Source organism: Lissotriton vulgaris, chromosome 6 (assembly GCF_964263255.1).
Source record: "Lissotriton vulgaris chromosome 6, aLisVul1.2, whole genome shotgun sequence".
NCBI lineage: Eukaryota > Metazoa > Chordata > Amphibia > Caudata > Salamandridae > Lissotriton > Lissotriton vulgaris.
In genome coordinates, this window is record NC_141694.1 from 390,836,616 (window position 1) to 390,856,663 (window position 20,048).

The 20,048-nt window shown below is 45.3% G+C and overlaps 1 protein-coding gene across 1 annotated transcript in view; it reads left to right on the forward strand.

Annotated features, from left to right (window-relative positions):
- The window catches only part of MYOM2 (myomesin 2), a 731,038-nt gene that overhangs the window by 640,389 nt on the left and 70,601 nt on the right, over positions 1-20,048 (forward strand). Inside the window, exons 24-25 of the mRNA XM_086926415.1 lie at positions 13,060-13,104; positions 14,014-14,150. Of these exons, the coding sequence (XP_086782541.1) occupies positions 13,060-13,104; positions 14,014-14,150 (182 nt within the window). The remainder of the gene's footprint in view (positions 1-13,059; positions 13,105-14,013; positions 14,151-20,048) is intronic.

Here is a 20,048-nt window from a genome sequence, read left to right on the forward strand (position 1 = left end):
GAGGGGGGCCACAAAGCCCGGCTCCTGGAGCCCTTGATGGCCCTGGGGACCGCCACCCCCACCAGCTCCTGCAGTGTCCTGGGGTGCGTACCCCCGGGACACTGCTGTTTGCTATGGTAGGGCGGGAGCCTCGCGGCTCCCACCCTACCATAGCAAACTGCTTTGGTTTTTGAAAGAGAGAGCAGGAAACCTGCTCTCTCTTTCAAAAACCAAAGCAGATTGCTTTTCTGCATAGGAGCAGCATCTTAGCTACTCCCAATGCAGAAAAGCAATGCTGGGAGCCGGCAGGGACCGTGGGGGGTTTGGGGACCCCCACGGTCCCCATTGAAGTGGGCAAACCCCTGGGGGTGGGGTCCCCGGGGCTACAAGTGGCCCGGGAGAAGGCCACGTAGCCCCCCTCCCAAAAAAGAAAATGTTTAAAAAATGGACGGCCCCGGGGATTGGGTCCCCGGGGCCAATAGTGGCCACAGAAGGGGGGAAAAGCAGCCCCCCTCCTAAATAATAAAAATATAATTGAATAAAGGTCCACGCCCCAGGGCATGGGGTCCCCGGGGCAGAGCATGGATGTGGGAGCGGGGCCACGCGGCCCCCTTTTTGATATTTTTTTGTAAGTAAAAATTGGGAGCAGGCCCTGGGGATGGGGTCCCCAGGGCCAAAAAAAAAAGAAAAATAAGGGGGGCTACACAGCCCCCCATCTTAATAGTAAAGGAAAAAAACAGGATCGGGAAGAGGCCAAGCCCCCTCCCTGCACCTCTCTGCAAACGCACCCTCTGGCGCGTTTGCAGAAGGGTAACTAATTCCCCTTGCAAACTGGGGGTCCCTGGGGGCCAACTAGCCCACCAGGAACCTCCAGTATGAGCCAGGGGGCTGCGTTGCAGAGAGGTGTAAAAAGGGGCATGGCCTCAGAACACCTCTCTGCAACGCAGCCCCTGGCGCATACTGGAGGTTCCTGGTGGGCTAGTTGGCCCCCAGGGACCCCCAGTATGCAGGAGAAATTAGTTCCCCCTCTGTAAACGCACCAGGGGGCTGTGTTGCAGAGAGGTGTAAAAAGGGGCGTGGCCTCATTACACCTCTTTGCAATGCAGCCCCCTGGCACACACAGGAGGTTCCTGGTGGGCTAGTTGGCCCCCAGGGACCCCTAGTATGCAAGGGGAATCAGTTCCCCCTCTGCAAACGTGCCAGGGCGCTGCATTGCAGCGAGGTGTAATGAGGCCACGCCCCTTTTTACACCTCTCTGCAACGCAGCCCCCTGACGCATACTGGAGGTTCCTGGTGGGCTAGTTGGCCCCTATAGACCCCCAGTATGCAAGGGGACGTAATCCCCTAACTTAGAACGCGCTACGGGGCATGTTTGCACACTGGTGAAGGTAGGGGCGGGGCTTGAGGTGATATGTGTGCAAACATGCCCTGTGGCGCGGTTAAGTTGGGAAATTAATTCCTCTTCAATCCAGAGGTACCCTAGGGGCCAACTAGTCCAACAGGTTCCTCCAGTAAGCGCCACAGAGCTGCGTTGCAGAGTGTTGTAGAAAGGGGGTGTGCCCTTTGAACACCTCTCTGCAATGCAGCTCCCTGTCACATACTGGAGGTACCTGGTGGGCTAGTTGGCTCACAGGAGATCTCAGGATTGAAGAGGAATTAATTCCCCAACCTAAAATGTGCCACAGGGCGTGTTTGCACACCTGTCACCTAAGGCCCCGCCCCCTTCCTTCACTATTGAGCTAAATTTTCCTCTTAAATCAGCCGAACTACGAATTCCGATGTACTCACCACCTATTAGGAGAGACCTCAGTGCTGCATCTTTCAGGCCACTACTGATCCTGAAAAGTGATTCTAACCATACTTACAGTAACTTGAAATTCCTACCCTAACATTGACTGGTTTCACTTGGAAATTTTTCTAAGTGTGGAATTTTGGAGCTTTAAAAAATTCCTCAAAAATTAGCCAAACTACGAATTCCAATTTACTCACCTGTTATCAGGAGAGACGTCAGTGCTGCATCTTTCAGCCCGCTACTGATCCTATAAAGTGATTCTAACAATACTTAAAGTAACTTGAATTTCCTTCCGTAGGCTAACATTAACTGGTTTCACTTGGAAATTTTTCAAAGTGTGGATTTTTGGAAGGTTTAAAAATTCCTCAAAAATCAGCTGAACTACGAATTCCGATTTACTCACATGTTATCAGGAGAGACCTCAGTGCTGCATCTTTCAGGTCATGAATGTTCCTGAAAAGTAATTTTAACCGTACTTACCAGTAACTTAAATTTCTTTCCATAGGATATCATTGCCTGCTATATAAAATATATATTAATAAAAAAATTATAAAATTTAAAAAATAAATATTACAATTTCAATATTTTTAAAAATATTTTTTTTCAATTGATATTACAAATATGTAATGTAATTTAAAAAATAAAATATCTAAAATTAAATACTTTAAAACAATGTAGTAATTCAGTATAAAAAAATAACAATTAATACATTTAAAAATGATCATTTACAAAACCTTTGAAATTCACTGAAAAAAACATAGGTTTCAGCCATGTTATAGTTAGGAATTAGCATTTAAAAAACCTTAGAAATTCACTGAAAAAAACATAGGTTTTAGCCATGTTATAGTTAAGAATTAGCATTTAAAAAACCTTAGAAATTCAATAAAAAACCATAGGTTTCACACATGTTATAGTTAGTAGGACATTTCACTCATACAAAACCATTGAAATTCCCCCGTTATAGTTAGTTCATCGAACTATAACTTGCGCGCCCGCAATGCATTGCTGATGACGTCACATATTACATCACTCATGACATGGTCAGTGACATCACTCATGACATCACTGATGGCATCTCAAATGACCTGTTTTGGGATTTCCTGAGGCGGAAGCCAGGAACCCACCTAATTCTCCTGTTTCGTTTTCAAAAATTGCGGATTTGCACATTAAATACTTAGCGCTTTTTGAAAACTTGCACTTTACCTGGAATTGCATTTTAACTGCGCACAGCGCCTCCCGCTCCTCCAGAACAGCTAACTAGGTGCTGCTAGGAGAAGGACTCGGGAACAGCAGGCCCACACCACTTAAGCCGCCATATTGGGGGTCATTTGGGTTGGCGGGCTAGTTGTTGGAAGTAGAGCTGGTAGACCACTCCATAAAATGGACACTCCCTCCCGGACGCGCAGCGGACGACCGCAGCGAGCGCGCCAATGGCGCGCCGAAGGCGAGCCCGTCTGCGTCCGTCCGCGCCAGACCAAGCCGTGAGGCGGGAGATGCTGCCGAAAGAACCTCGGATACCGCTGCTCCAAGACGCCTAATTCATACGACGAACATGCTGTGAGATATAGAACTTACTGCTCCTGCAAGGTACAGAGGGGGTAATTTTTGTACCTCCTCCTTTTTCGCTACTTTAGAGGGTCCTGTGGCATGTATTAAATGTAAATTTCAAAGCTCTTTGCCTACTCACGCGATACTCAACCCCTTAAAAGATGAGACCCAACAGGGAATGGGAAATGAATTAAATTACATCTTATGCAATGTCAGATCATTGGCAAAACACCTGTTTGAGATCTGGGACCTTATTTCCTCACACTCCCCAGACCTATGTTTCCTAACCGAAACGTGGTTAACATCTACTAATCTCCCAGCTGTTACATTAGCCATCCCCGCGGATTACAAATGTATTTACCTAAATCGAACTAGGGAAGCCGGAGGTGGCATAGGGATTGCCTTTAAGAGTCACTTAAAAGTGAAATGGCTGTCGACGTGGAGTGGCGCCATTATGGAACTGGGCATTTTCAGAGTTACCCTCTCTCCATCCATATCATGGGACTGGGCATTATTACACCGGCCCCCATGCCCAAAAACAAACTTCACCAACTATCTGATGGAACACATTGCTACCCATGTATTGGCTTCAAGTAATTTCACGCTACGGGGGGATTTTAACTTTCATGGGGAAAATATAACAAACCTGGAAGTCCTGCAACTTATCTCCGCCTTGAGTGATATAGGTCTATCACAAAGAGGATGTGGTCCCACACATAATGCAGGCCACTCATTAGATCTTATTTTTTCAAATTTTGATGGAGTAAGAGTAACTTCCCCTCTCCCCTTGGTCTGGACAGATCAATATATGATCCAATTTTTTCTTCAGATCCAGGCAAAAGGGGCCCCCCGGATCCCCCAAAATCAAATGAACCAGAGAAGAAGGAGGCCCTAAAAAAAACTCACGTTGGAATCCTTTAATATTATCTTTAACGAATTATGGGCCGATTCAGGCTATTTCCAGCAAGATCCTACGGAACTGCTGGATACGTTTAACACTTTTGAAAGAACTCTTGATATGATCATACCAGAGAAAAATACTACTGTGGCCGCCTGGCGATCTTCTGCCCCCTGGTACTCTGGTGATCTACAAAATGAGAAATGAGAAATCTTGATGCAAAGCGTTAGAACAACACTGGAGGGGTCGAATAATAACTTAGACAAATAAGCTTTTAAATCCTCTCTATCATAAACCTATCAAAGAAGCAAGATGTTCTCATCTCCGTACCGAAATAGAACAAGCAGAAAACTCGGCCAAGACTCTTTTTAACATCGTTAAGGATTTCTCCTCTACCCCCGCATGTAAACAGACACCCCCCAATCTCAATCATTGGTTGATTCAATAGCAAACTTTTTTTCATGACAAAATAGCCGCAATTATTTCCAATTTCACAACGGTAATTTCCACCATTTCGGACTCCATTCTATCAGAAGACAATTGCCAGATATCTACTTCAGGCGGCCTAAATCAGTTCGCTGATATCTCGATTGAAGAGACTGAAAACCTACTTCGGGCATCGAAATCTGATTCCCCAACAGATCTGTGCCCCCCAAGCACAATGGCCTTGCTCTCCCCTACATGTGCCCCAGCAATACAACTCATTTTTAACTCTTCCATCCATACGGGCTGTATTCCCTCCACCTGGTGGGAAGCATATGTCCGCCCCATACTGAAAAAAACATCAGCAAATCCACAGGTGCTAGGGAATTACAGACCAAAATCCCTGATACCACTTCTGGGAAGAACACTTGAATCATCTATAAATAAACAACTCAGCCAGTACCTGAAACAAAAGAACTTCCTGGAGCCATCTCAGTCTGGCTTTCACCCCGGCTACAGCACAGAAACAGCCATTTTGGCTGTTACGGATTCCTTACGTCTTACGCTCGATGCCGGTGGTTCTATGATTCTGATCTTATTAGATCTTTCGGCGGCTTTTGATACTATATCCCATCAATTGCTGGCCGATAGACTACAGGAGGCCCTGAAATGGCTAAAAACCTTCCTTACGGATAGATGCCAAACCACCAGGCTAGGTACTTTTACATCTGAAGAATTTCAGCTAGAGAAAGGCGTCCCTCAGGGCTCATGCTTGAGCCCAACGCTCTTTAATGTTTATATGGCCCCTTTGGCGAAGATTGTGCAACCCTTCGGCTTTGAGATTGTATCATACGCGATGATACACAATTGTTATTCCCGGTTGGCTCTAATCATGTGGATGAGAAATCCCGGTTCTCAAGAGGAATGTTGGCTATCTCGGAGTGGATGCAGGAAAGATGCCTCCAGCTCAACCCTGGGAAAACGGAGCTGATCCTAGGTAAAACCACCCACTACTGGTCAGCCGATTGGTGGCCAGTAGAGTTGGGAGAGGCCCCTACTCCCTCCTCATCAGTAAAATCTTTGGGTATTCAACTGGATGATTAACTTTCGATGAAAGACAACATCAAATCCATTTCAGGGTCCTGCTACTACAGCCTTCGGCTGTTATGAAAAACGATCCCCTATCTTCCTTTAGAACATCGGAGAACAGTCGTCCAGGCTTTGGTTATAAGCATACTCGATTACGGGAATGCAGTATTGGCCGAAGTAGGAGACACAGCGTTAGCCAAATTACAGGCCATACAAAATACTGCAGCCAGAATGGTCTTGAACCGCCCCCCAAATCTCCATCCCTCCCCTTACTTAGAGAACTTCACTGGATCCCAGTGAAAAAGAGAGTCCTTTTTAAGACCTGTTGTCTTTCATTCAAGGCTCTCAAAGGGGAAGAGCACCGTTACCTACAAGAGAAGTTACACAAGTACGTGCCAGAACGGAACCTTAGATCCAACACTTTGGCATCCCTTAGGGTCCCTCGAATTCGCCTGAGCCGCTCAGGTGGTAGGGCTTTCTCATATGTCGCCCCCAAATATTGGAACGCGCTGCCGGAGGGTTTGCGTAAGTCAACATCTCTCCAACCCTTCCGGAGATTATTGAAAACGTTTCTGTTCTAAAGCCTCTTTTTTGTCTATGAATCTACTTCCTTCCCTCCAGACGTTCCCCCACAGGTAAAAGCGCTGATATGCCCCCGGGTGTTTCATGCACTATACAGAAAGCCAATAACATAACATAACTCATGACATCACTGATGACATCATCAAGTAAATGTGCGTCTTTCACTGGATGATGCATATCTCCTCCTTTTTTTCTGATCTAAATTTTGCTGGCTTTAGGACTCTGAGCACTTTACCACTGCTAACCAGTGCTAAAATGCATGTGCTCTCTCACTCTAAAACATGGTAACATTGGCTCATACCCAATTGTCATATTTAATGTACTTATAAGTCCCTAGTATAGTGTACTAGATGTGCCCAGGGCCTGTAAACTAAATTCTACTAGTGGGCCTGCCGCACTGACTGTTCCATCCACATTAGTAGCAACTTAACCATATATCAGGCCTGCCAGAGCAGACTCTGTTTGTGCCCTTTCAGACTGCCATGTCAATCTAGCAAGAAAACCTTCTTGCCAGGGCTAAACCATCTATTTGTATACATCTAGGCCACACCTAAGGTAGGCCCTGTATAACACACATTTCAGAGGCAGGGCATGTACTTTTAAACTTTAGATTTCTTGGAAGTGAAAACAGCCAATTTTGTTTTCCACTACTGCAAGGTCTATCCTTCCCAAAGTTTAACATTAGGATTACCTTATTACATTGTATAAATGTTATTTCCAATTGGAACAAGATAGATATTTCAAGTATGGTGTTCCTGGACTCACCATTTAAAATTATAACTTATGGTGAGTTGGATTTTGAGTTGCACGTCTTCTCACCAGCTGGGCTTTTTGCATTCTCTTTAGACAGCCACACAAAAGGAAGCTTAGGTTTGCTGATGGGCCATTAATTTCCTGATGGCCAGTCTCCCGGCTGATGAAGTCTTCCTGGACTGGACGGGAGGGAGGACCTGACACTTGCACTAGAAAAGGGCTGTGCCTGTCCACGCACAAAGAGTTGCATACCTTCATGTATTGAGTCTAACGTAAGGGCAGGAACCTTGTGTACTACAAAGCTGTTCTTTGAAGTCTCCCCCCACTTCAAAGGCACCAATGGGTATTGGACCCCTCACACCTCTGTTGGGATAGAAAAGTCCTCTCCACTGCCCTGAGTGCCCAACTGTGTTGTTGTCCCTATTGCTGACTTTTTACATAGTGAGCATGGATCATGTGTGTGTGCCATGACATAGTCCTGGAATGCAGTCTTATGGGACTGGGGAGGGGTGCCTAAAGTGCTGCCCTCATAGTGTTGTTGGAAGGCTTCTGCCTTCATCATGAGTTAAACTGCACAATCACTGTGGTGGCAGCATACTGTGCGCTGATTAGAAGAAGTGACCAGGTCTTTTACCCTGTGACATTAGAGTGAGGCCTACTGGCTCACTTTTCTTTTAAAAAGTTCAGCTGCTGTGGTCTTTACTCACCCTCTTGGTCTACATCAGGCTGATGTAGAAGTGTGTGCATAGTGAAAATATGTACCGAGTGCATGTGTGTGCACAGGCAATACACGACACCGAGAGTGCAGTGCAGATCAGAGGGCACATGGTAAATGTGTGTGCGTTGGGAGAGGATGCTTTGAGTGACACGCTTTTGCAGTACAGGGAGACTTCAGTATTGGTCAGAATACTCAGACAGAGTTCGTCAAATGCATGTGAAAATGCTGGTGGTAGCTTAGGATATGGGGACAACAGCACCCGACAGTGGAGTTTGCTGTGAATGTTTGCTGAGTGCACATATTCCTGCATGGGTAGAGAACAAGGAGGACCTTGGGTTCATTTTTGTGAAGCCTAGGCATGCCTGACGAAAACATGAGAAGCAGGGTAATCTCCCCCAGACAGAAATGTATATTGCTGCATTCCTGTAAGCTGGGTGAGATAAACACTGGATGAGGGTGAACTGGGCTCTCCCTATGCATTTCAAAGGGCTCTTTTATTCAGTGACAGATTACAGGGAAAGGGCCTCGACACATCTCTGGAAGAGGGAAATAGAGCTGGTAAGTGAATCATAAAGGGAAGGGTTGTGGAGCCGGGGTTAACCTTTGATGCACAGATAATTGTGGCTGACATCCAGATGCAAACTCTGGTCACTCCCATGAATCTTGGGGTTTAACCAGCTCCAGATTCATACCTTCTGTGACAGATATCTTTCAGAGGAAAGAGTGAGAGGAAGAGTTGTCCATATCAAATAAGCAGAACCCTTGCATAAAACTTCAAAGGAGTTTAAATCACATTTGGTGTCTGGAAAAGAACTATAAGTATGGCAGTCTGAGACCCCGTACTTTGTCATCTGCCTATCAGCTAGCCAGTTTTCACAAGGTGGAGAAGCTCTACAAGACTTCTCCCTGTGACTACAACTAGAGGCCCAGTCTGCTAGTCCCCCTACTTGGTGAGGGGACATCACCCATGGAAACCAGGGTCATCTGTACTGGAGTCTAAAGCACCAGTACCTGCTTGATTGCCAAGATTGGTGTGTTTGTGAGGGAGAGGAGCGTTCTGGAGGGAGTCGGCTCTAGGAGAGCCCAGAGGTGTGGGACTCCTGAGAGAGGTGTGAGGAACTGTGCTGCAATGAAAGGGCCATTGTCCATGACCCGCTTTGTAAACTTTGGCAACCCTGTATGCCAAGAGGGGACACCATGCTTCAAGAACTGTGCCAAGCTGATTGAGCCTTTGCCAGAGTGCTGAACTGTGAACTTTTGGTGACCTTGCTTTCCAGAGAGGGCCGACTGGCATAAAGGACAGTGCTGCATCGATCAGGCCATTGCCCATGTGCAGCGTTGGTTAAATGGTGACCTTGTGTACCTGGTGGGTACACTGTATGCTGAGTAACTGTATTGCATTGATCAGGCAATTGCCCAAGTGTGGGATGTTGCCATGAACCAGTTTGAAAGGAGGGGCTGCTGAGGAGGTAACCTACGGTCAGCATGATGGAATAGTGAGGTTTGTTATAGTGGCCCCATATGCCAGGGGCGGGCACTCAAAGTGCTGAGGCTTGAGGCCCTGGTCGTGCCCATGACCCCAACTTGCTGCCAAAACCAAGAAAAGGGAGGCTACATTTTCTAGGAGGCTTGAGGACTGACAACATGTCCCCGGAGCCCCATCGAAACAAGGAGACTGCCCTCATCCCCAAAGAAGGAAGAATAACACTTACAGCTTGTGACTGGAGCCGGAGCAACTCCTATTGCCAGGATGCTGGTAAGCGCAGCTTAGGAAAGACAGAGTCTGCACCTGCCAGGACCTTTTCAAATGAACGTATCCAGCCCGACTTTGCCAATCCAGACTAGGAAAGACTGTGCCGCTGCCAGAGTTCATACCACCGGAGTGGGTTAGCAGATAACTTGGACTACTAAGCCCTGGATGATACACCGCGTTTGATTTTTGCAACCTTATTTCTCTCACCCTAAGTGACAACACCTTGTTGACTAAGTCCAAGAGGGGGAAATTCCACAAACAGGACCTAGCACTTTACATTGCTTGGATATTGCTGCATGTAAGTGGGACATAATCACATGCCAATTACATCGGAACTTAGTAACTCAGGGGCCTGACAACTACTAGTGTCTCTACCTCAGGGGGACTGTGCTATTGCATATTGAATGTTGGTTAACTATGCATACGTAATATTAGAATTAAAAATTTCCTTTTACGCAAAATATTTATTTGACTGGATGTTGATTTATTGTGGCCACCACATGCACATTGAGTCATGTGTCATGTTCACTAGTCTGTATCTACATTTCCCTTTGAGGGAGCCTTGACCAATCATGCTACGTTACCAATTGAGAGTCAGGAACAGAAGGAAGCGCTTAACCCAATTTTGTGGGATTCCAATTTAGTGGGCTCCATAGTAGGGTGGGCCCTGGAATACCAGGAGTAAATTGCCCAACCACCTATGTTGTGCCCAGTAACCCCTGCTGGCCCCAGGGCCCTCTGAACGGGATTCTGACAATTGGAGGCAGCAGTGGGATGCCTAACACTTAGGAGCTAAAAAGATACAGAGGTGGCATTGGCCATGTCCAATTTGCAAAAACGTTGCAATATGTCCAGTTTTTTTTGTGTCTATGTGCAGAGGTAACACACTTTGGCAATGGAGAACATATGGTTGGGAATTGACCTCTGCACCATGTCCATAAATCAGGTGGACGATTTATGTAGGAACAGAGGGTGGAAGATTCCCAGGAATAGGGACAGAGAAGTCTTTGCTAATTTCATTAGGGACCAGTTTGAGATACTGGGTGAAAGGGAGGAGGCTGTAGCTGACTCGTGGAAAGAAACCATGTTAGGGATCCAGGAAGAGAGCACAGTGGATTCAGGCTCTAGGATCCCCTTAGCACAGATATATCAAAGACACACAGAGAGTGTGCCCCTAATGCATATTCCAGAGTTTCACCAAGACACTCACCACCTTTAGTTTCTAGAATACCCCAGGTGTGTAGACCACCTAGAATTTCAAGGGTACCACTGTCACCACTTCCAGGAAGTAAACCAATTGGGTGAGTTGAGTCTAGCAGAGACCCTGAGCTTCCACTTGGCACTTCAGAAAGCTAAGGCTGAGGAAGATGAGAAAGCCATAGCGTTTGAGAGGAAGAAGCTAGGACCAGCCTACTGGGAAAGAGAGAAGAGGGGGCAGGAGAGACAGAAGGAATGGGCCAGGTATGAGATATTGAGAGAGCAGAACGAGAAAAAGAGTAAGGAAGGGGAAGCAGAGAGAGTTGGAGGAGAAACAGAAGGAAAAGGAAAGAACGCTGGAAAGGAAAGAATATCCCTTTAGACAGAGGAACTTAACATGGCAGTAATGACAACTCCCTCTGGGAGAAGTCACTCTCCTTTCAGTTCAGGTTAGGTGTTGCAAGGTTCCAAAAGATATTGTGCATGAGTATATGGAAGGTCAGGACATTTTGGAATGGTGTGTGGGCTTTGAGGTTGCTTGTAAGGCGCAGACCTTGAATGAAGTCTCTAACACAGCTACCTTAATGGGACACATGCCTCTAGAAGGGACAGACCTCATTGGAAGGATTCCTGTGGGCAATCAGATGGTCTATAAATGAGTGAAAGAAGCTCAAAGAAGCTCTCGTTAGAAGGTTTGGGCTGGAGTCAACTCAATACCTGCAATGGTTCTGTGACTGCAAGAGAGTGGATGGTGTTCTATTTGAGACTTGGATTTGTGTTGTATTGCATGATTGAAATTAATGGGTAAGAGAGATGGAGGCCAAGGATTTTCAGTCCCTTAATCAGGTGAAGGTGTTAGAGCAATTCAAAGAGGAATGCTCTACCCTACTCAGGCAATTCTTGCTTTGACAGAGAGGGGTCCAAACAATATGCAGTGTCAGCTGATGAGTGGGTAACTAATAGGGTTCACAAATTGCTGTAACAGCATGTTCGAAGCCAAATGGGGAGAAGAGCTCTACGTAGACTGGTTCCAAACCAGAGGGTAAGGAACAGAGTAGTTCTATAGGACTGGAAGAGGGTGCAGGAAGCACAGGAATGATAATGTTGTGTCCAGGAAGGATCATCATGTGAAGGGAAAGCAAGTATTCCCTTCTAAGTCCAAGGTGGTGACTTGTTTTAAGTGTCACAAGGTGGGGCATTGCAAGAGAGATTGTCAAGAGAAGGAACTTGACACAGCCATGCCCATAATAACAAGTATGTTACACGTGAGTGAAGGTACCTGTGACTGACCCGTTGCAGTCATTCAAGAAGCTATGGACATTTGAGAAAGGGACCCAGATACTCTGAAACACATATATCCTAACACACTGGTATTTGTGCATGAATTCAGTATCAATGGGAGAAAAACACCTGCCCTGAGGGATACTGGACCCTTCCACACTATGGCTGAGAGGAAGTACCTTAAGCCTGAGGAGCTACTCCCTGGAACCAAGAACACAGGATTGATACCCACTGGAAAGTGCATAGAGTACCCACTTGCTACGGTTGACAATGAGCTCAATGGCAAGGTGACCATGATTAATGTTAGGGTAAGGGGAAAGCAAGGGTGCGGATGTCTCTTGGGAAATTATTTGATTGTCCCTGGCGTGGTGCCAGGACTTGAAGCCTTTATGACTTGGATAGCATCACCTGTGTTGATCAAAACAGAGGCTGCGTCAGAGTCTCAGAATGAGACTGGGGTCATCTCTGATTTGCAAGAACAGGATAGTTTGCAGGTAAGGGTAGACTCTGGGAAGGCAACAGCTGTGGAGATCATCGCTTCTGCTCCACAGGTGGAGGAGGAAGAGGCTCCCAAAACTGACCAGTTGTGGAACCTCTCAGTAGGCAAATAGGAGGCATGGCAGGAGAAGATCCGTCACTTTGTAAATATGGCGCAACAAGGCGCATTTTTTACACTGCTGGTGCGTCACAAAAAGTGATGCACCGGCTTGTGCAAAAGTGACTCAAGGGCTCCTAAATAAACCCCAAAAAGTTCTTAACACAAGGCCACAATAATATTCATCTATCACGGGTTACCGTGTAAAGGTCCGTTTGAAGATGGGTATGTGCTAGTGTTATATAACTTTGATATTCTGCTCTTTGCTGACTAATACATATAAGACGAAAAGTCCAGTGCTGTATGAAAGAAACGCTTTGTATATATTTTTACTTTATTTTAGTCTGTTGTCGAGGCTTTTTAAAAAATAATGTCAAATAGTATGCCCTTGCTTAACAATGATAAGTATTTGTTGAATAGCTAAGCACCTGACGTTTTTTCTTTCTTTCAGAGCTGGAGCGTCTGATGGCTCTGAGCCATGAAATAAGGAACCCAAGTAAGTACAGTGCCCGGCACTCATCAAATATTTCGAGAGAATTAGAAGCACACACTGAAGCGATGGCTGCAATTCCCAACAGAGCGCTTTCAAGGCGCTCCTGCGACCATTTGTCATGAAACAGCTTGCTGCTGCGTGCTGTATTTCAAGACAAATATTGCTCTCTGTCCTCTCTGCGGGCGGTTTTATGAGCCAGTCATTTTTAGAACTTTGATTTACCCCTGCCACGGTTGTGACGAACTTTACAAAGAGAGAGCCGGCGCTGTAATAGATGCATAATGGAGTCCCCTCTGGAATCTGTTGTACGACTTTGGATTTACTTGCTTTATAGTCTGACAGATGCCGGCCATGTAGTTCATTATTTTCAGCCCTTCACAGCAAAGAGAAAAGCACTGCATGTGGTAGATCTACTGATCATCGTGTTAAAGTTTTTTTAGCGCTCGCTCGCAATATCTATCACACGGCGTTCATATTGACTACTTATCCCGAGTAGAATATTGTATGGAAATCGTATTTGGGAAGTCACAATTGCTTATCAGACACATCATTTTACAAATGAATTGGGCTTGCATGTAACTCCATGCACTAATAGCCCAATTCCTTTTAATACCCGCCCTGCAGGGCTTATTAACTTGTCCAAGAAGAGGTACGCTCACCCCTCACTGTTAGCACCGCTTGGCTCCTACCACAATATCGATTACATATTATCTTTCATTTACCACACCTTTTCATCTTTAGCCTTTTAAATCTGTCAGGAAAATGTACATTTAAGCTCAAGTCGGTCAACATAGCAGGCTCCCGTGGAGCATCAAACAGGATATGAAAAGCGTCCAAAATCCCTGGGCCAGGAGAAATGGCTGGTTGAAAATCAAATCATTTATTGTTCTTTTATCCTCGTTTTTCTCACAGCAATTCCATTAAAATCAGAGCTGTCCTATGAGATCTTTGAAAGAGGGCAGGTCCGGTTCTGGATGCAGGCTGAGAGCTTGTCTGCGGATTCCACCTTCAGATTCGTGGTCAATGACGAGGAAATTAAAAACAGCGAGGTACTTGCAAAGCTGTGTCCCCAATGCCTATTTGTGCGCAATGCTGTCAATTCGTTTACTTTTCTAACACGAATATTATTGTTTGTATACGTATAGGAAAACTATAAAATTATGGTCCTCTGTGGAAGAAATATTTTATCACTAATTGACTTGCGCACTAGGTATCAGGAAATAAACGTGAACGCAATGTTATCGTTAGTCGAGTCGCAAATGTCGGTGAATGTGCATGTGGCTCACGAAGCACACTAGGTGAATGCAATAACTTCCAGCAATGAAAGAGTAGTCAGAACATATTTTGGAAAATGGTATATAATATCCTGAATCTACTAGAGAGAGTCAAATAATATAAATATTTGTAAAAATATAATTAAACAAGCATTTGCAATGCAATAGGTCTCACATTCACGCGAGTTTGAGCTATTGGCATTGTAAATGACAATGCCTTTCATTTATATTTTGGGTTATAAAACATAAATAAAAGGCATAGTCATTTACAATATTAATAGCTTCAACTCTTGCAAATGTGAGACCTATTGTATTGTAATAAAGGGCCTTTTCGACCACTTGTTAGTTTGTGAATATCAGAGGAAGAGACCGGCCTTCAAAGTAGTGATAAATAATGCCGTTAAGAAGTTGTGTAAGTGTTGTAAATTACACAGACACAAAGTTTGAAGTGAGAGTGATCTGAGCTATAAACAAAGCGCCTAACACCTTTCCCTCTGTGATTACACCATTGCAGCCCAGGAGGAAGAACTGGAGGGGGGGGGGGGGGGTATATTTCCTGCCCTCTCCATGATTTGAGTGTGCAGTGTGGCATTGCGTAATGTCATTGCTATCTATGGCCTAATACAAAACACTCCAACTGTAGTAGGGCTCTGGCTTTACCCTACCTGGTGCAGGGCGGGCTGTGCTTTATGGCAGGCATGGAGAGAGGGAGGGATGGTCTTGGCTGCAGCTTCAGCCTCGTAGAGTGCCCCTGTTTTAACTAGTGAGTGAGAGGTGCTGAGGTGGTGGTATTGGTGGTGGTGTTATTTGTGGTAGGTGGTGGTAATGGTGGTGGTGGTATTGGTGGTGGCAGTATTGGTGGTGGCATTGGTGGTGGTTGTATTGGTGGTATTGGTGGTGCTGGTATTGGTGGTGGTGGTATGGGTGGTGGTGGCATTGGTGGTATTGGTGTTGGTGGTATTGGTGGCAGTATTGGTGGTGAAGTTAAGAAATGCAGGCCATTGTTTCATGGTTTCTTGAAAGAGAGCGGGTGCAGATTTCGGCAGCCTCCTCCCCTCTCTAGATGGAGTAACCAGGTGCATACCGATAATCTATAAACAGTAAGATATTGTTCACACTCACGAGCCCCGTCCCACACCCCATCAGTACACACAGGGACCGGCACAGGCTGGACTCACCTGGGGCAGGTGCAAGGTGGGGGCCTGATGGCCGGGACTGGGGGTCCACTGCAGGAGACAAAAATATGTGGGTAAAATAAAAAATCCAGCACTGAAGGGGGCCCAGGCAGACACCACCGGCAACACGCAGGGCTTTTCTGGTAGCACTCAGGGGGATCCCGGCATAGGTGGCAGACCCGGGTGGCAAGAGGGCAGATCCTAGGGTCAAGAAGGCTGGTCAGGGGGCAAAATGGAAGATTCTGGTTTCAGAGAAGAGATACAGAGGAATTAGTGTGTGTGCTGTAACAAATGGGGAGTTTAAGGGGCTGGGGCAGATTACGTCGCTGGGTTAGATGGTGGCGCATGGGTGCAGACGCTGAGGAAAAATGGCATAGGAGCAGCACTTGGATGGATGTCTTCAGACGGAATGAAGTGGTTCCAATAAATCGAAAGTGAAAGTGCCCACAGCGCGCTGAAAGTAAACAAAGCAAGTCGTCCTGCCTCAAGTAGGACAAACTCAATGAAAAATATAGTGCTTACGGTGTAAGAACCGAAGTGAAGGGGCCAGTAGCCATGGGAGGAATCAAATAACTACATAACTGTACTAAGGAGGGACTAACAAGCCTATTTAGGAACCAGAAGCCAGCATTTACGAAGGTCAGAGACACAAGCCATTGAAAAATATAGGTGGGGTAGTGGGCTGGGCTTCTCTCCCATACTGAACTACCACAGATCTTCCCTAGAGCAGTGCTTCCACGCTGGCTCTAGGCTCGACCTAAAAAGGAAGATCAAAACACAGAAAAGACAACAGGGTTGGAATAAGGAATGTTACCTCTATTGCTAAAAAGAAATAACAGAGTACCCTAGTCTAAAAACAGAGTCATACAGCACGGCAGTCACCACGGTACTTTCCACATAATGGTGATGTGAATACAATGTGTGATAAATAATGTTTGATGTTGTTTATCCCATGTGTTTTTAAATTTCAGAGATCTGCAACTTATATACTGTTGGTATACCTTTTGACTGCCTAAGTAAGGCATACAGACACCAGTACTTCTGACCAGCAGGCATGTGTACAATAGTATTATTATATCACCAAATCATGTGACGTAGGGATCGTTGTCTTTTTTGGTCCTGAGGAAGAAAGCCAGGGGGATGGCTTCTAAAAGATGTCGACCCTGTAGACAGTGACTCATTATAGTACACCATCTACACCTCCCCACTTTTACTATTTCCAGCTAGGGAAGGCAATAAAATTATTTTTTCCCACTAGCCAGAGATTTTTTAATTATCACGACCCTACCACCCCACGCACTACACATACTCACTAATCACAACTAAAAGTGCTCGTGCATCTTTGTAGTTCGTAGCACACCCCGTCCCATAGAAGGACGGGAAGACCCCAATGATAAAGCATGACACTGAATCAGGTTTCAGTGTGTGAGGGGTATTTCACAATTTTTAAAGTACTGTCCTTCCAACAAAAAAGAGAAGGTGCTTGTTATTTCATATCATCCTTTATTTTGTTCAGAACCTGACTCCGATTAGAATTTTTAACTCACTAAAATATTTAGAAAAAGGGGGTAGAATCCTTGTGTTGTATAACAGTATTGAGTGGAGGACGATTCTACCTCTTTCCTCTTCACTCCCCCCATTGATTTCTTGATTAAAAACCGAGTCAGACTGACACAGCTAAGCCATTCAAGTATAACATAACTTGGCTTTCTAAAGCTTGAGCTAGGAAGAGCTTCATATCTCCAGCAGAGTAAGCGTGCTAAACTTGTTGTTGACCCACTGCATTATAGCTTCGTGATTAGTGGCGTTAAGTTTTACACCATGTTTGCATTCACTAAACAGAAGTCATCTCTGTCCTGCGTTCTACAATGTTATGGCCAGATGCAGGGATTTCTGGTCACACTGCAGATAGCTTGCAGCTATTCTATGCATATGGCCCATGGCCAAATAACTGCATAAGGACCACCACCACTAGCACCACCTACCACTGCACTACCAGTACCCACCGCTCCACAAACAGATTCATAACACTGCACTAAAACTTACTTCACAGAATGACCAAACCCCATCAATGCATTACCATGCCACAGGACTACTGTTCTTGCTCTAAGCCCGAGAGGCAGGGCTGGACTAGGAGCCAAAAGCAGCCTTGGAAAATTTTGTCGGACCACCTCCCTCACTGCATAGTCAGTCTCAGGCAGCTCTGTTTGGCTGTGCTGATGCTTGTATTTTCATTGCACTGCTCTGCTGGAATTACTGTGTCCTGCCCAATCCTACAGTGAGAGCTGTCCTGAGAGGTCAAAATCTGCCCCTTAAGTGATAATCGTCCCCCTGGCCTAAAGCCTACTGGAAAAACACACATTTCCTGGTATGGCCAGTCTGGGCCTTCCTAAAGGGCATATTTATGAGCTGGTTTGCATAGCTCTAGCACCAGTCAACGTGTGACTCCATAAATCTGGAGTAAGGCAATGCAGAGCAAATCACTGTGTTGTCTTACTCAGCCCTGGGTAGGCATTCCATGGGAGTTGCATTGGTGTTCCCACACAACTCCTATGGTTTTTGATGCATTCCCAGATTTACCAGAATTGGTAGACTTGGGAATGCACCAAAAAGATACACCTTACCAGGAGAGGCATAACAAAGAGAAATATCTTCATTTCTACTCGTTACTTGCTCTTTCTATGTCTGCTGCATTTACAGCAGACATAGAAAGAGGAATCTGCCTCTCAGGATTTTTTTGTGCAGGAAGGTGGCCCCTCCTGCACAAAACACAATCCTGCATGCAACGCGGAAACCCTTGCACCATGGTGGGCCAAAAGGGCTCCAGTGCAGGGAAAGAGGCAGGAATGTGCCATTTGCATGACAAAACTTGTAAATCTGCCCATAGATTTCCACCACCAACTCTTTGACATACCACATCAAAGCAGCAGAATTCCACATTATTTAATGTAACACACCTCCTTCATGCCACTTCTTGTGCTGCTGCACTACCACGCCAGCACCCCACTGCCACACCCCTACCTTGCTCACATACACTACCACCTTACATCATGCTGCCTACTCACAGCTCTGCACTATCAATCCTCTGCACTGCTTATATCATGACACAGCTTTGCCACCTTTCAAACTACACCAACACCGCCACCTACCTCAACACCTTTTGCATCTCAGTCACTGTACTCCCACATGATGGTACAGCAGCAGTAATACATTTGTTGTATGATTAATTAAAACCTTGACAATATAGAACATTGGAAGAAAATTAAAAGGTAGTTAGTTCATTATAATGCCATGTTGCATACTGGAGTGAAAAATAGGACAGGTGATGTGAAAACGGTTTATAGTTATCTTGATGTAAGTGTGGTTATTTAAAGTCAATTGCAATTAAGCCAACGTGCACCGTTTGTTGGGATAAATAGATATTTGTGAGCCATATAAACTTCACAAGCTTGTGGTATCAAAAGAATAAAATGCATATTTAAAAATCGGCAGTTATCACATAGAAGATCATGTAATTGTTTAAAATCTGTTGCAATAAGTAGGGTGCGCGGTGCATTTTATCAATCAGCAGTCATCGCTGCACTAAGTTAGGTTTTTTGAGCAGCTCCTGCACTGCCTTAAATTATTTTCCGATTCTTGCCAGTTACGAAGGGATCATGGTAGTAAAAATCCAGGTCATGGCGTCACTGCAGTTCCTTAAGCCATGGGTTAAAAAGAGTGGATTTAGTAACGTCAAACTAGAATGCAGTAGCGACTAGCAACAGCAGAGTAAGTGGGGGAAATTTTCAAGTTTATAGTCACACAGCCTGCACCTCACAATATTAGAAATGAGCGACCAGTTTGGGTTGAAGTCTTTATTTTGTAGTGTCATCATCCTAGCAGCCAAGATTTGATTGACACGGGCTTTCCCAATTGAACAACTAAGATATGGCTGTGGCCTTAGGCCTACCTGGTATCCATTGTCATATGAGTCTGCCAGGGCTTGTGAGAGTGGGATAGTCTTGATATTTTCCACATGAGCCAGCTTCGAGAGAAATCTTGTCTGTTTCTCCTGTATGCTTTTCACTGGTGTGTGCAAGAGTGATGGAGAATTTAATGTGTTTAAATCTATTTGAAGGATGTCTGCTGATGCCATTAAATAGGTGCTCCAGAGGATGTTTTTGGTTTTGAATAGACTTTGGAGAACAAACTTCAGAGTTCCAGGCATGGCCGTAATGCATCTATGATAATATTTTAGGAAAGAGCCCATGTAGGTCAATTTTAGGCCTGGGAAGAAATTTACTGTGGAAGGTCAATATGATTGTGTAACTGCACATACAGGTTCCGCAATAGCATGCCTGATACATGGTTAGAGGGCTACTTAAGTGGTTGGCACAGCCAGTGCTGCAGGCCCACTACTATCATTTTTAATTCGCAGACCCTGAGCACATGTAGTGCACTTTACCAGGGACTTATAAGTAAATTAAATATGCCAATTGGGTATGAGCCAATATTACCA